The 15,144-nt window shown below is 43.5% G+C and overlaps 1 protein-coding gene across 6 annotated transcripts in view; it reads right to left on the bottom strand.

Moving 5' to 3' along the window:
• Nucleotides 1-15,144, bottom strand: part of OTUD7B (OTU deubiquitinase 7B) — a 135,874-nt gene that overhangs the window by 7,675 nt on the left and 113,055 nt on the right. For all 6 annotated transcript variants that reach the window (XM_077970379.1, XM_077970329.1, XM_077970426.1 and 3 more), the window contains 5 exon segments: nt 13,891-14,003; nt 4,790-4,917; nt 4,329-4,478; nt 3,661-3,775; nt 1,958-2,042 (listed from right to left, as the gene is read on the bottom strand). In XM_077970379.1, the coding sequence (XP_077826505.1) occupies nt 1,958-2,042; nt 3,661-3,775; nt 4,329-4,478; nt 4,790-4,917; nt 13,891-14,003 (591 nt within the window).

The following is a 15,144-nucleotide window of genomic DNA, read 5'->3' as shown; positions in this document are numbered from 1 at the left end:
CAGTCATGGCTATAGAAATTAGCCAGGTAGAAGAAGGGTGGACACCTATGAACTCCGTCCTTTGTGTGACTGCCTAGTGACTGCCTTGCTCCAGAGAAGGGCTGCTGTCATGATGAGGGAAGGGTCACCTAGGATGACACTGTCCTTCCTGGGTTCCAGTCAGTCAGCTTTCTCCCCCACTGCAATCTGACTCCCTTCTGTAATAAGGAGATAGTAGAATGAAGCCTTTCTGTTCATTTAGAACAACGAGCAACCATATGATATGTGGCTTCTGGGTGAGAGGCCCAGGCACTAGAATGTTCTTCATTATAAATTTCTCTATGCCAAATTCTGCTCAAAACTAATCTCAAGAAAGTCTTGACTAATCAAAACTAACCAAGTCTAGCCACTTTGTATCCCCTCAACTTTTATACATTCCGCATTGGAGTTCATCAATTTGCCCTTACTCCTGTGCTCCTGTTCTAACTCAGAGCCCACTGAATTATGAGCTCTTTAAGCTACTCCGTCTCCTAGTGCCCAAAACAGAGGTCTATCTACAGAAGACTTAGGACAAAATAATGATCATCTCAAGTTCAACAAAGAGTCCTGAAAACCTTTCTTAAAGAATATGTTAAGCCAGGCGTGGTGACTCATGCCTGTAATCCTAGCACTTTCGGAGGCCGAGGTGGGCGGATCACCTAAGGTCGGGAGTTCCAGACCAGCCTGGCCAACATGGAGAAACCCTGTCTCCACTAAAAATACAAAATTAGCCGGACATGGTGGTGCATGTCTGTAATCCCAGCTACTCAGGAGGCTGACACCGGAGAATCGCTTGAACCCAGGAGGCGGAAGTTGCAGTGAGCTGAGATCGCACCACTGTACTCCAGCCTGGGCAACAAGAGCGAAACTTCATCTCAAAGAAAAAAATACAAAAATTAGCTGGGCATGATGGCGGGCACCTGTAATCTCAGCTACTCGGGAGGCTGAGGCAGGAGAATCGCTTGAACCCAGGAGGTGGAGGTTGCAGTGAGCCGAGATCGTGTCACTGCACTCCAGCCTGGGCGACAAGAGCAAGACTCCATCTCAAAAAATATATATATGTTTCAGTATCAGATAACAGAGCCTGGCTGGAGAGGAGATGTGGAAAACAGGAGACTAACGGTTTTAAAAAAGCAGGAAAGGGCCGGGTGCGGTGGCTCATGCCTGTAATCCCAGAACTTTGGGAGGCCAAGGTGGGTGGATCACCTGAGGTCAGGAGTTCAAGACCAGCCTGGCCAACATAGTGAAACCCCATCTCTACTAAAAATACAAATGTCAGCTGGGTATGGTGGCACACATCTGTAATCCCAGCTACTCGTGAGGCTGAGGCAGGAGAATCGCTTGAACCCACGAAGCGGAGGTTGCTGTGAGCCAAGATTGTGCCACTGCACTTCAGCCTGGGTGACAGAGCAAGACTTCCTCTTAAAAAAAAAAAAAAAAAAAAAGGCAGGAAAGCCCAGGCGCGGCGGCTCACACCTGTAATCCCAGCACTGCGGGAGGCCAAGGCAGGCAGATCATCTGAGGTCAGGCATTCAAGACCAGCCTGGCCAAGATGGCGAAACCTGCCCTCTACTAAAAATACACAAATTAGCTGGACTTGGTGGCGCATGCCTGTAATCCCAGCTACTCAGGAGGCTGAGGCAGGAGAATCGCTTGAACCCAGGAGGCGGAGGTTGCAATGAGCCAAGATTGTGCCATTGTACTCCAGCCTGGGCGACAGAGCAAGACTCCATCTCAAAAAATATAAATAAATAAAAAATACAATAAAAACAGGAAAAAGTGTGTTTGGAACTTATTTGACAGCTTCTAGTTACTTCTAACCTTGAATTGTAAGCCACCACTCAGAATAGATTCAGAAGGAAACCATCCCAGATCTCCTTGTTCTGTCACTGAAAATGAAATGCAGACACACCAGGGTAGATATGGGAGAAGTCTTCACCTGTGCATCAGAGGACAGTGGGATCCACTTCACATTCATGTAGCTATGCAGCAGATGCAATTTGACCTCTAGGGACAGAATTACACTATGAAAAAGAGAAAAAAAAAATTCACTGTGACCTTTCAAAAGCAAAGCAATTTGATATAGTTGGGAGAAAGGGTGGGAGAGGGCTACATGGCTTAGGACTCAAATAGGGTTGGGTTTGAACTATTTCTCCACTAATTAATAAGCTTTATGACCTTAAGCAAGTCACTTCAACCTCCCTGAAACTCAGTTGCAGCTAAGAATGGGTATAGATAATATCTATCTTGCAGGGTTGTTGTAAAGATTAAAATAGTGTTTGGAAAGAGCCCAGCACAGTGTCTGGAAAATGGAAAATACTAGACAGTAGCCATTATTATTGTTGTTGTTGTAAATATTATTTAGAAGAAGCTTTTGATAATTAGGTGAGAGGTTATTTTTAAAAAGTCATAAACTCTGGATTTTAAAATCAAACTCTCTTAGCTGGGACCCAGTGGCAGGAGCCCAGAGAGGAAAGCGCTGGGTAAGTACTAAGGGAGGAGCTTTTGCATTCATACACTCTCCATCAGGAAGTTGATGGAGGAGGCAGAAGGAAAGCTTAACAAGCCATAGGGAGGTAGAGTGGGGGCTGAGAGGGTAGGGAACATATTTATCTTGCTATTAGTTTAAATTCCAGAAGGGCAAAAACTCAGAGCAAACTATTTTGATCACTTATTTATTTATTTATTTATTTTGGATGGAGTTTCGCTCTTGTTGCCCATACTGGAGTGTAATGGCACCATCTCAGCTCACCGCAACCTCTGCCTCCTGGGTTCAAGTGATTCTCCTGCGTCAGCCTCCCAAGTAGCTGGGATTATAGACATGCGCCACCACGCCTCGCTAATTTTGTATTTTTAGTAGAGACGAGGTTTCTCCATGTTGACCAGGCTGGTCTCAAACTCCCGACCTCAGGTGATTCGCCCACCTCAGCCTCCCAACATGCTGGGATTACAGGCATGAGCCACCGCGTCCAGCCTTGATCAACTCTTTAAAACTCCTCTCACTTGGGCTAAGACAAGTGATTTGATTCTCCTGATTTTTTCTTTCTTTCTTTCTGTTTTTTGAGACAGAGTCTCACTCTGTCACCCAGGCTGGAGTGCAGTGGCACGATGTCGGCTCACTGCAACCTCCAGCTCCTGAGTTCAAGTGATTCTGCTACCTCAGCCTCCCAAGTAGCCGGGACTACAGGTGCACGCTACCACACCCAGTTAACTTTTTTATTTTTAGTAGAAACGAGGTTTCACCATATTGACCAGGCTGGTCTTGAACTCCTGACCTCGTGATCCACCCACCTCGGCCTCCCAAAGTGCTGGGATTACAGGCATAAGCCACCACGCCCGGCCTTATTATCCTGATTTTCTGATTACTCTTTTAGGAATGAATCAGTACATGAACACTTTTCCTATTGTAAGAAAAGAACAAGTTGAGATGCTAGGATTCCCATCTCTTTCAGAGGGAGAAAAAGCAGCTACACCATGAAAGAGTCCCGGTGCCCAACCTGTCCTCTACCTCCCCATCTTCACAAAACTCGCCTTAGCTTGTGACCGTCTTGCCTGAGCTGAGGAAAAATCCCGGGGAGATGGATGCTGCATGTGGAAGAAATCCCACCTACAAAGTAGATGAAAAGACTAGGCCTGGCTTACCTGGCCAATCGGACATTGTCATTATCATCTTTGCCCCACTCCCATCCTTTTCCAGGGTCCACAGCAAAGTGCAAGGGCAGCAGCTTATACTCTGAATCTGTAAGTGGGATCACAGCTGGGGAGGAAGAAACATATCATTAAGGAATTTCCTTGAGAGAGAAAGGCAACTGAACACAGACTTACTTCACTAAAATCATACTAAGATCTTTAATTGTAGTCACTTCTCAGTTCTTACATGTGAATTAGCCCAGCATTAAAACTAATTGGCTAGTTTTCCCGCTACCACACAGCACATGTTTTAGGCCACAAATCTCCCTGAGTCCCCACCAGTCAGTTAACTAACTCTCACGATGTTCTTTCCAGTTAATGTATATTCAGATAATTCAGTCATAATTTAACACAAATTAGAAAAGCATCATTTAGAAGCTCTTACCACCTTAATCATAAGCCTTTACTCCAGAAGTGGGAATATAGGTCTTGCTTTACTCCCAAACCCCCACTTTTTTTTTTTTAATTTGAAAACTCTGGCATAACTTATAGCTTAATAAAACAGTATCAACATGTGCTGTCTGGGCTTGCATGTCACTTAATTCTTTCCTCCTACATTAGATCTCATTCAAGTTTTTCAAGTAAAAATAATGCAGACCAAAAGACATGTCATTCAGCACCTTGTTCCTTGGTATTCTCCTTCTGCTCCATGGACACGAGTGCAGAAAAGTGGGCCTGATCATATGCGAGCACCAGAGGGGAGCGGTGACATTGGCTGGCTGGGACCTCCAAAGGCAGATAGATTCCTCCAAAGGGAATAGGGGCAAATGCTGCAGGAAGCCATGAAGATTATTATGAAGGCTATATTTCTGCCTAGTGGACAATCCCTTCATCCCATTCTGCCAACTGAGCCCCTGCTTTCATTCCAACATGTTTAATAATTCTTTCCTAAGAAGCCCTGTCAACTAATCCCAACTGCTTTACTCAGAATCTCTTGAGAATTTTGCACTATTCTAATTGATAACTTGCTTTTTCCCCAAGGGTCTATATATCCCCTTTCCTGCCTTCCTTCCAATGCTTAGCCTAAGGCTCTGCAAAAGGGGGTGCTCAGGATGGAGTGAGGACTGACTGGCTGACTCACCTTCCCCTCCGGAGTCCCTCAGCATGGTGTCTGCCACGACGACTATGGGCCTCCTAAGCACATGAGCAAGGACAAAGACGTGAAACTCTTCAAGGCTCTCATATACAGGCTCCTCAGAACTCTCCACCCTGGAACGGCGGGAGGGGAAGAGAGTGGAAGGGGTGCGGTAAAAATGAGAGAGTAGAAACAGGAGACCCTGAAGACCAGTTCTGCACAAAGGGAAAAGAATGCCCTTTCCTGGTTTTCCAATCTTAAGGCTGCCACTGATGTAGCTGATTATTTTATGCTACCATAGCTGTTTCTACTTCCTTTTCACATATGGGGAAATCCAAGAAAAGAGATTTGAAGTCTCTGGGGTTAAAGCAGTGTTAGGAATTTGGAGGTAATCCTTATCTCTTAATATTCCTCCTGTTCAATAGCCTCTCTCCATTCTCTTTATCCAGTAGCTCAATACACAACTGCATAGCTTCATCCTACTTACTTCATATACTACAACCACCCACACGTCACACTCATGTCTTATAAAAACGATCAAACACAATTCCTTTCCTATGTTCCTTCACTTAAAGAACAGCCTCACCATCTATCCAGTAGCCCAATCAGAAATTTGTGGAATATTTACTGTGCTTTTATCTCTCACCTTCCAGTAATCACGTGGTTTCACCAATCCCATTTCCTGTGTGTTTCTTTTATCTGTCTCCCATGGCCTACCTTCAGTCTACCTCACTGTTCACATCCATGGCCCTTTCCTGGATTACTACAACTGCCTCTTATCTCACTCCTTTCCACTTCATTAACCAGTGGAGTCAGTGTGTTCAAATATGGAGGGACAAATTTGCTCCTGTCATTCACATACTCAATATTCAATGGCTTCCACCCCCTAAAGCAATTTTATTCAATACTGGATGCTTATTACAAACAAAGATTTCTGGGCCTTACCTCTGTCCAACTCAACTGGACTTTTCTGGGGTGGAGGTCCAGAAATTAGCATTTTAAATAACTCTCCCAGATTATTCTTATGTACAACCAAATCTGGATAGGTTATAATTTTTAACCATTATGGAAAATTTCAAAATTTTAAACACATTCAATACTAGAAATGATAGTATACTAAACACTCATGCATCCATCACCCAGCTTTAACAATTATAAACACATGGTCAACCTTTTTTTTTCCTTTAAAGAGAAAGTTTATTACAGCATATTACAGGCTTGTGTCAGTACTAAATGGATCAATAAACAGATTCTAGGCTGCACTTTCAGGAATGCACCCAAAGCTACTCCTCAGATCTAGGGTAGCATGGGAACTGCTTGCTGCTCCTGCACATTTTTTTTTTTTTATACTTTAAGTTCTAGGGTACATGTGCACAATGTGCAGGTTTGTTTTACATGTCTACATGTGCCATGTTGGTGTGCTGCACCCATTAACTTGTCATTTACATTAGGTATATCTCCTAATGCTATCCCTCCCCCCTCCCCCCACCCCACAACAGGCCCTGGTGTGTGATGTTCCCCACCCTATGTCCAAGTGTTCTCATTGTTCAATTCCCACCTATGAGTGAGAACACGCAGTGTTTGGTTTTCTCTCCTTGAGATAGTTTGCTCAGAATGATGGCTTCCAGCTTCATCCATGTCCCTGCAAAGGACATGAACTCATGCTTTTTTATGGCTGCAGAGTATTCCATGGTGTGTATGTGCCACATTTTCTTAATCCAGTCTATCATTGATGGACATTTGGGTTGGTTCCAGGTCTTTACTATTGTGAATAGTGCCACAATACACATACGTGTGCATGTGTCTTTACAGCAGCATGACTTATAATCCTTTGGGTATATACCCAGTAACGGGATGGCTGGGTCAAATGGTATTTCTAGTTCTAGATCCTTGAGGAATCGCCACACTGTCTTCCACAATGGTTGAACTAGTTCACAGTCCCACCAACAGTGTACGTGTTCCTATTTCTCCACATCCTCTCCAGCACCTGTTGTTTCCTGACTTTTTAATGATCGCCATTCTAACTGGTGTGAGATGGTATCTCATTATGGTTTTGATTTGCATTTCTCTGATGGCCAGTGATGATGAGCATTTTTTCATGCGTCTGTTGGCTGCATAAATGTCTCCTTTTGAGAAGTGTCTGTTCATATCCTTCGCCCACTTTTTGATGGAGTTGTTTTTTTCTTGTAAATTTGTTTGAGTTCTTTGTAGATTCTGGATAGTAGCCCTTTGCCAGATGGGTAGGTTGTAAAAATTTTCTCCCATTCTGTAGGTTGCCTGTTCACTCTGATGGTGGTTCCTTTTGCTGTGCAGAAGCTCTTTAGTTTAATTAGATCCCATTTGTCTATTTGGGCTTTTGTTGCCATTGCTTTTGGTGTTTTAGACATGAAGCCCGTGCCCATGCCTGTGTCCTGAATGGTATTGCCTAGGTTTTGTTCTAGGGTTTTTACGGTTGTAGGTCTAACATTTAAGTCTTTAATCCATCTTGAATTAATTTTTGTATAAGATGTAAGGAAGGGATCCAGTTTCAGCTTTCTACTTACAGCTAGCCAGTGTTCCCAGCACCATTTATTAAATAGGGAATCCTTTCCCCATTTCTTGTTTTTGTCAGGTTTGTCAAAGATCAGATGGTTGTACATGTGTGGTATTATTTCTGAGGGCTCTGTTCTGTTCCATTCGTCTACATCTCTGTTTTGGTGCCAGTACCATGCTGTTTTGGTTACTATAGGCTTGTAGTATAGTTTAAAGTCAGGTAGCATGATGCCTCCAGTTTTGTTCTTTTGGCTTAGGATTGTCTTGGCAATGAGGGCTCTTTTTCGGTTCCATACAGACTTTAAAGTAGTTTTTTCCAATTCTGTGAAGAAAGTCACTGGTAGCTTGATGGGGATGGCATTGAATCTATAAATTACCTTGGGCAGTATGGCCATTTTCACGATATTGATTCTTCCTATCCATGAGTATGGAATGTTCTTCCATTTGTTTGTGTCCTCTTTTATTTCGTTGAGCAGTGGTTTGTAGTTCTTGAAGAGGTCCTTCATATCCCTCGTAAGTTGGATTCCTAGGTATTTTATTCTCTTTGAAGCAATTGTGAATGGGAGTTCACTCATGATTTGGCTCTCTGTTTGTCTATTATTGCTGTATAAGAATGCTTGTGATTTTTGCACATTGATTTTGTATCCTGAGACTTTGCTGAAGTTGCTTATCAGCTTAAGGAGATTTTGGGCTGAGACGACGGGGTTTTCTAAATATACAATCATGTCATCTGCAAACAGGGACAATTTGACTTCCTCTTTTCCTGATTGGATACCCTTTATTTCTTTCTCCTGCCTGATTGCCCTAGCCAGAACGTCTAACACTATGTTGAATAGGAATGGTGAGAAAGGGCATCCCTGTCTTGTGCCCTGGAAGTTTTCAAAGGGAATGCTTCCAGTTTTTGCCTATTCAGTATGACATTGGCTGTGGGTTTGTCATGAATAGCTCTTATTATTTTGAGATATGTCTCATCAATATATAGTTTATTGAGAGTTTTTAGCATGAAGAGCTGTTGAATTTTGTCAAAGGTCTTTTCTGCATCTACTGAGATAATCATGTGGTTTTTGTCTTTGATTCTGTTTATACGATGGACTATGTTTACTTATTTGCATATATTGAACCAGTCTTGCATCCCAGGGATGAAGCCAACTTGATCTTGGTGGATAAGATTTTTGATGTGCTGCTGGATTCGGTTTGCCAGTATTCTATTGAGGATTTATGCATCAATGTTCATCAGGGATATTGGTCTAAAATTCTTTTTTGTTGTGTCTCTGCCAGGCTTTGCTATCCGGATGATGCTGGCCTCATAAAATGAGTTAGGGAGGATTCCCTCTTTTTCTATTGATTGGAATAGTTTCAGAAGGAATGGTACCAACTCCTCCTTGTACCTCTGGTAGAATTCGGCTGTGAATCCATCTCGTCCTGGACTTTTTTTGATTGGTAGGCTATTAATTATTGCCTCAATTTCGAGCCTGCTATTGGTCTATTCAGGGATTCAACTTCTTCCTGGTTTAGTCTTGGGAGGGTGTATGTGTCCAGGAATGTATCCATTTCTTCTAGACTTTCTAGTTTATTTGCTTAGAGGTGTTTATAGTATTCTCTGATGGTAGTTTGTATTTCTGTGGGATCGGTGGTGATATCCCCTTTATCATTTTTTATTGCATCTATTTGATTCTTCTCTCTTCTTTATTAGTCTTGCTAGTGGTCTATCAATTTTGTTGATCTTTTCAAAAAAACAGCTCCTGGATTCATTGATTTTTTGAAGGGTTTTTTGTATCTCTATCTCCTTCAGTTCTGCTCTTAGTTATTTCTTGCCTTCTGCTAGCTTTTGAATGTGTTTGCTCTTGCTTTTCTAGTTCTTTTGATTGTGATGTGAGGGTGTCAATTTTAGATCTTTCCTGCTTTCCCTTGTGGGCATTTAGTGCTACAAATTTCCCTCTACACACTGCTTTAACTGTGTCCCAGAGATTCCAGTATGTTGTGTCTTTGTTCTCATTGGTTTCAAAGAACATCTTTATTTCTGCCTTCATTTCGTTATGTACGCAGTAGTCATTCAGGAGCAGGTTGTTCAGTTTCCATGCAGTTGAGCAGTTCTGAGTGAGTTTCTTAATCCTGAGTTCTAATTTGATTACACTGTGGTCTGAGAGACAGTTTGTTATAATTTCTGTTCTTTTACATTTGCTGAGAAGTGCTTTACTTCCAACTATGTGGTCAGTTTCGGAATAACTGCAATGTGGTGCTAAGAAGAATCTATATTCCGTTGATTTGGGGTGGAGAGTTCTGTAGATGTCTATTAGGTCTGTTTGGTGCAGAGCTGAGTTTAAGTCCTGGATATCCTTATTAATTTTCTGTCTCGATCTGTCTAATGTTGACAGTGGGGTATTAAAGTCTCCCATTACTATTGTATGGGAGCCTAAGTCTCCCTGTAGGTCTCTAAGGATTTGTTTTATGAATCTGGGTGCTCCTGTATTGGGTGCATATATATTTAAGATAGTTAGCTCTTCCTGTTGAATTGATCCCTTTACCATTTTGTAATGGCCTTCTTTGTCTCTTTTGATCTTTGTCGGTTTAAAGTCTGTTTTATCAGAGACTAGGATTGTAACCCCTGCTTTCTTGTTTTCCATTTGCTTGGTAGATCTTCCTCCATCCCTTTATTTTGAGCCTATGTGTGTCTCTGCACCTGAGATGGGTCTCCTGAATACAGCACACTGATGGGTCTTGACTCTTTATCCAATTTGCCAGTCTGCGTCTTTTACTTGGAGCATTTAGCCCATTTACTTTTTTTTTTTTTTTTTTTTTTTTTTTTTTTTTTGAGACAGAGTCTTGCTCTGTCACCCAGGCTGGAGTGTAGTGGCCAGATCTCGGCTCACTGCAAGCTCCGCCTCCCGGGTTCACGCCATTCTCCTGCCTCAGCCTCCCGAGTAGCTGGGACTACAGGCGCCCACCACCTCGCCCAGGTAGTTTTTTGTATTTTTTAGTAGAGACGGGGATTCACCGTGTTAGCCAGGATGGTCTCGATCTCCTGACCTCATGATCCACCCATCTCGGCCTCCCAAAGTGCTGGGATTACAGGCTTGAGCCACCGCGCCCGGCCGCCCATTTACATTTAAGGTTAGTACTGTTATGTGTGAATTTGATCCTGTCATTATGATGTTAGCTGGTTATTTTGCTTGTTAGTTGATGCAGTTTCTTCCTAGCATCAATGGTCTTTACATTTTGGCATGTTTTTGCAGTGGCTGGTACCGGTTGTTCCTTTCCATGTTTAGTGCTTCCTTCAGGAGCTCTTGTAAGGCAGGCCTGGTGGTGACAAAATTTCTCCTCATTTGCTTGTCTATAAAGGATTTTATTTCTCATTCACTTATGAAGCTTATTTGGCTGGATATGAAATTCTGGGTTGAAAATTCTTTTCTTTAAGAATGTTGAATATTGGCTGCCACTCTCTTCTGGCTTGTAGCGTTTCTGCTGAGAGATCTGCTGTTAGTCTGATGGGCTTCCCTTTGTGGGTAACCCGACCTTTCTCTCTGACTGCCCTTAACATTTTCTCCTTCATTTCTATTTTGGTGAATCTGACAATTATGTATCTCGGAGTTGCTCTTCTCAAGGAGTATCTTTGTGGCGTTCTCTGTATTTCCTGAATTTGAACATTGGCCTGCCTTGCTAAGTTGGGGAAGTTCTCCTGAATAATATCCTGAAGAGTGTTTTCCAGCTTGGTTCCATTCTCCTCGTCATTTTCAGGTACACCTATCAGACATAGATTTGGTCTTTTCACATAGTCCTATATTTCTTGGAGGCTTTATTCGTTTCTTTTTACTCTTTTTTCCCTGAACTTCTCGCTTCATTTCATTCATTTGATCTTCAATCACTGATACCCTTTCTTCCACTTGATCGAATTGGCTACTAAAGCTTGTGCATGCATCGCATAGTTCTCGTGCCATGGTTTTCAGCTCCATCAGGTCATTTAAAGTCTTCTCTACGTTGTTTATTCTAGTTAGTCATTTGTCTAATCTTTTTTCAAGGTTTTTAGCTTCTTTGTGATGGGTTTGAACATCCTCCTTTAGCTCAGAGTTTGTTATTATCAATCGTCTGAAGCCTTCTCTCAACTTGTCAAAGCCATTCTCCGTCCAGCTTTTTTCTGTTGCTGGAGAGGAGCTGCGTTACTTTGGAGGAGAAGAGGCACTCTGATTTTTAGAATTTTCAGCTTTTCTGCTCTGGTTTCTCCCCATCTTTGTGGTTTTATCTACCTTTGGTCTTTGATGATGGTGATGTACAGATGGGGTTTTGGTGTGGATGTCCTTTCTGTTTGTTAGTTTTCCTTCTAACAGTCAGGACCCTCAGCTGCAGGTCTGTTGGAGTTTGCTGGAGGTCCACTCCAGACCCTGTTTGCCTGGGTATCACCAGTGGAGGCTGCAGAACAGCAAATATTGCAGAACGGTAAATGTTCCTGCCTGATCCTTCCTCTGGAAGCTTCGTCTCACAGCGGCACCCAGCTGTATGAGATGTTAGTTGGCCCCTACTGGGAGGTGTCTCCCAGTTAGGCTACTCGGGGGTCAGGGACCCACTTGAGGAGGGAGTCTGTCCGTTCTCAGATCTCGAACTCCGTGCTGGAAGAACCACTACTCTCTTCAAAGCTGTCAGACAGGGACGTTTAAGTCTGCAGAAGTTTCTGCTGCCTTTTGTTCAGCTATGCCCTGCCCACAGAAGTGGAGTCTACAGAGGCAGGCAGGCCTCCTTGAGCTGCGGTGGGCTCCCCCCAGTTCGAGCTTCCCAGTCGCTTTTTTTACCCACTCACACCTCAGTAATGGCGGACGCCCCTCCCCCAACCTCGCTGCCGCCTTGCAGTTCAATCTCAGACTGCTGTGCTAGCAGTAAGCAAGGTTCCATGGGCGTGGGACCCTCCAAGCCAGGCGCAGGATATAATCTCCTGGTGTGCCATTTGCTAAGACCGTTGGAAAAGCACATTATTAGGGTGGGAGTGTCCCAATTTTCCGGGTACCGTCTGTCACGGCTTCCCTTGGCTAGGAAAGGGAATTCGCCAACCCCTTGCACTTCCCAGGTGAGGTGATGCCCTGCCCTGCTTCAGCTCACACTCCATGGGCTACACCCACTGTCCGACAAGCCCCAGTGAGATGAACCCAGTACCTCAGTTGGAAATGCAGAAATCATCCCTCTTCTGCGTCACTCAAGCTGGGAGCTGTAGATTGGAGCTGTTGCTATTCAGCCATCTTCAACACATGGTCAACCTTGTTTCACTACGCCTCAAATCTATTTACCTCCCTCCCCCACCACGGGGCTCCCACCAGATTATTTTGAAGCAAATCCTGGACGTTATGTAATTTGATCTGTTTTTATTTTATTTCAGTTTCTATCTCTAAAAAAATAAAGGACTACCTTTTTATTTATTTATTTTTTTTGAGATGGAGTCTCACTCTGTCGCCAGGGCTGGAGTACAGTGGCGTGATCTCAGCTGACTGCAATCTCTGCCTCCTGGGTTCAAGCAATTCTCCTGCCTTAGCCTCTCAAGTAGCTGGGATTACAGCCGCCCAGCACCACGCCCAGCTAATTTTTTGTATTTTTAGTAGAGACGGGGTTTCACCATGTTGTCCAGGCTGGTCTCGAATTCCCAACCACCTTGGCCTCCCAAAGTGCTGGGATTATAGGCATGAGCCACTGCGCCTGGCCAGGACTACCTTTTTAAACAACCACTATACCATTAATATCACACTTTATAATTTTAACAGTAATCAAACACAGAGACATTGTTCACATTTCCTTAATTGTGCACCACCATGCCTGGCTAATTTTCTTTTTTTTTTGGAAAGATGTGGTCTCACTGGCCAGGCATGGTGGCTCACGCCTGTAATCCCAGCACTTTGGGAGGCCAAGGTAGGTGGATCACTTGAGGCCAGGAGTTTGAGATCACCCTGGCCAAAATGGTGAAACCCTGTCTCTAATAAAAACATGAAAATTAGCTGGGCGTGCTGGCACACACCTGTAGTCCCAGCTACTTGGGAGGTTGAAACAGAGAATCACTGGAACCCGGGAGGCAGAGGATGCAGTGAGCAGAGATCACACCACTGCACTCCAGCCTGGGCAACAGAGTGAGATTCTGTCTCAAAAAAAAATAAAAAAGAAAAGAAAAAAAAAAGAAATGGGGTCTCACTATGTTACCCAGGCTGGTTTCGAACTCCTGGGCTCACGCGATCCTCCTGCCTCAGCCTTTCAAAGTGCTGAGATTACAGGCGTGAGACACCGCACCCAGCCTGATATGTCTTTTAACTGCATTTAAACCTACAAGTTCCTTGTCCCTTTTTATTTTCCTTGCAGTTTACTTACTGAAGATACTGGGTCATTTGTCCTGAAGTTTCCAAAGTCTAGATGAGCTACTTTATATTCCAGTTGAATACTGAACTACCTGTAGTTCCTAAACATCATGTTGTTACACTTTTGTGCCGTTAGCATAGCTCCTCTCTTTCCTTCTAATATCCTCTTAGCACAGAGCTCTCTAGACAGTGGGCTGTGGAAGCCCAGTGAGGACTCTATGAAGGTTTCCCGCTCCCCAACTTAGCCATACTTACCCACCACAGTTGGCTCCATTGGTACCTAGATGCATTCGGGGTTCACTTGAGGCAAGCTTGATCAGTTCATTCCACTCCTTCTGCCATTCATCCTCTGTGTATACCAGCCCTGACTGTGTGAAGGACAGGCAGGGAACATCGGGCAATTAGAGGCTGGGTTCTAAGAGGCAATACCTATTCTACCTTACTCACTGTTACTCCACTCCCTAATCCCTTAGCACTTGGTTTACAAATTATACTACAAAGTCAAATCTCTTCCCTCTTTTACAGTCAAGATCCATGAACGAATAGTCTATGACTATTACACTTCTTTATAATCCATTCTTTTTTGACCTATTGCAATCTGTCCCGTTTCTGCCCTCCATCCTGCTCACCCACCTGCCACATACCATTTCACCTACCTGATTTTGGTAAAGAACAATGACCTTCTAATTGCCAAATTCAGTGGACCCTGGTTCTCATCTTAGCCTTCCCACGTGTTATTTTCCTTTTTAAATTTTCTTCACCATTAGCTTCCATAAGATTGCTTACTATTTCTCTAAACTCTGTCTGCCCCCAAAACAGTTGTGGTGTGTCAATGATTTTCGCCTTGGTTCCCTCTGGGTGATCTCTTCTACTGCCATAATCTCACCCACTACCATCTGTATGGTATATACCATCTATCTCCAGTCCAGATTTATTAATTTCTTTTTTTTTTTTTTTTTCAGACAGAGTCACCCAGGCTGGAGTGCAATGGCACAATCTTGGCTCACTGCAACCTTCACCTCCCGGGTTCAAATGATTCTCCTGCCTCAGCCTCCCTAGTAGCTGGGATTACAGCACCTACCAACATACCCAGCTAATTTTTGTATTTTTAGTAGAGACAGGCTTTCACCATGTTGGCCAGGCTGGTCTCAAACTCCTGACCTGGTGATCCACCCGCCTCAGCCACCCAAAATGCTGGGATTACAGGCATGAGCCACTGCACCCAGTCTAGACTTCTTAATTTCTATATTCATATATCCAGCTACCTACTGGAGAATGCCACCTGCCCATGGCTACCTCAACTCTGTAGTCAAAATAGAACTCCTGTTTTTTCCCAAACCCACTCTTCTTTCTATTTTCCTACCTTAGTGAATAGTACCAACTATCACCCAAACATCCAAGCTCAAAACCAAGGAATTATTTAATATTCCTCTCTTTCTTTCACCCACCCCACACCTGGATACCTTCGTTTTTTTTTGTTTTTGTTTTGTTTTGTTTTTTGAGATGGAG

Source organism: Macaca mulatta, chromosome 1 (assembly GCF_049350105.2).
Source record: "Macaca mulatta isolate MMU2019108-1 chromosome 1, T2T-MMU8v2.0, whole genome shotgun sequence".
NCBI lineage: Eukaryota > Metazoa > Chordata > Mammalia > Primates > Cercopithecidae > Macaca > Macaca mulatta.
The sequence above is the reverse complement of the archived record's forward strand: the minus strand, read 5'-3'. Positions and strand labels throughout refer to the sequence as shown.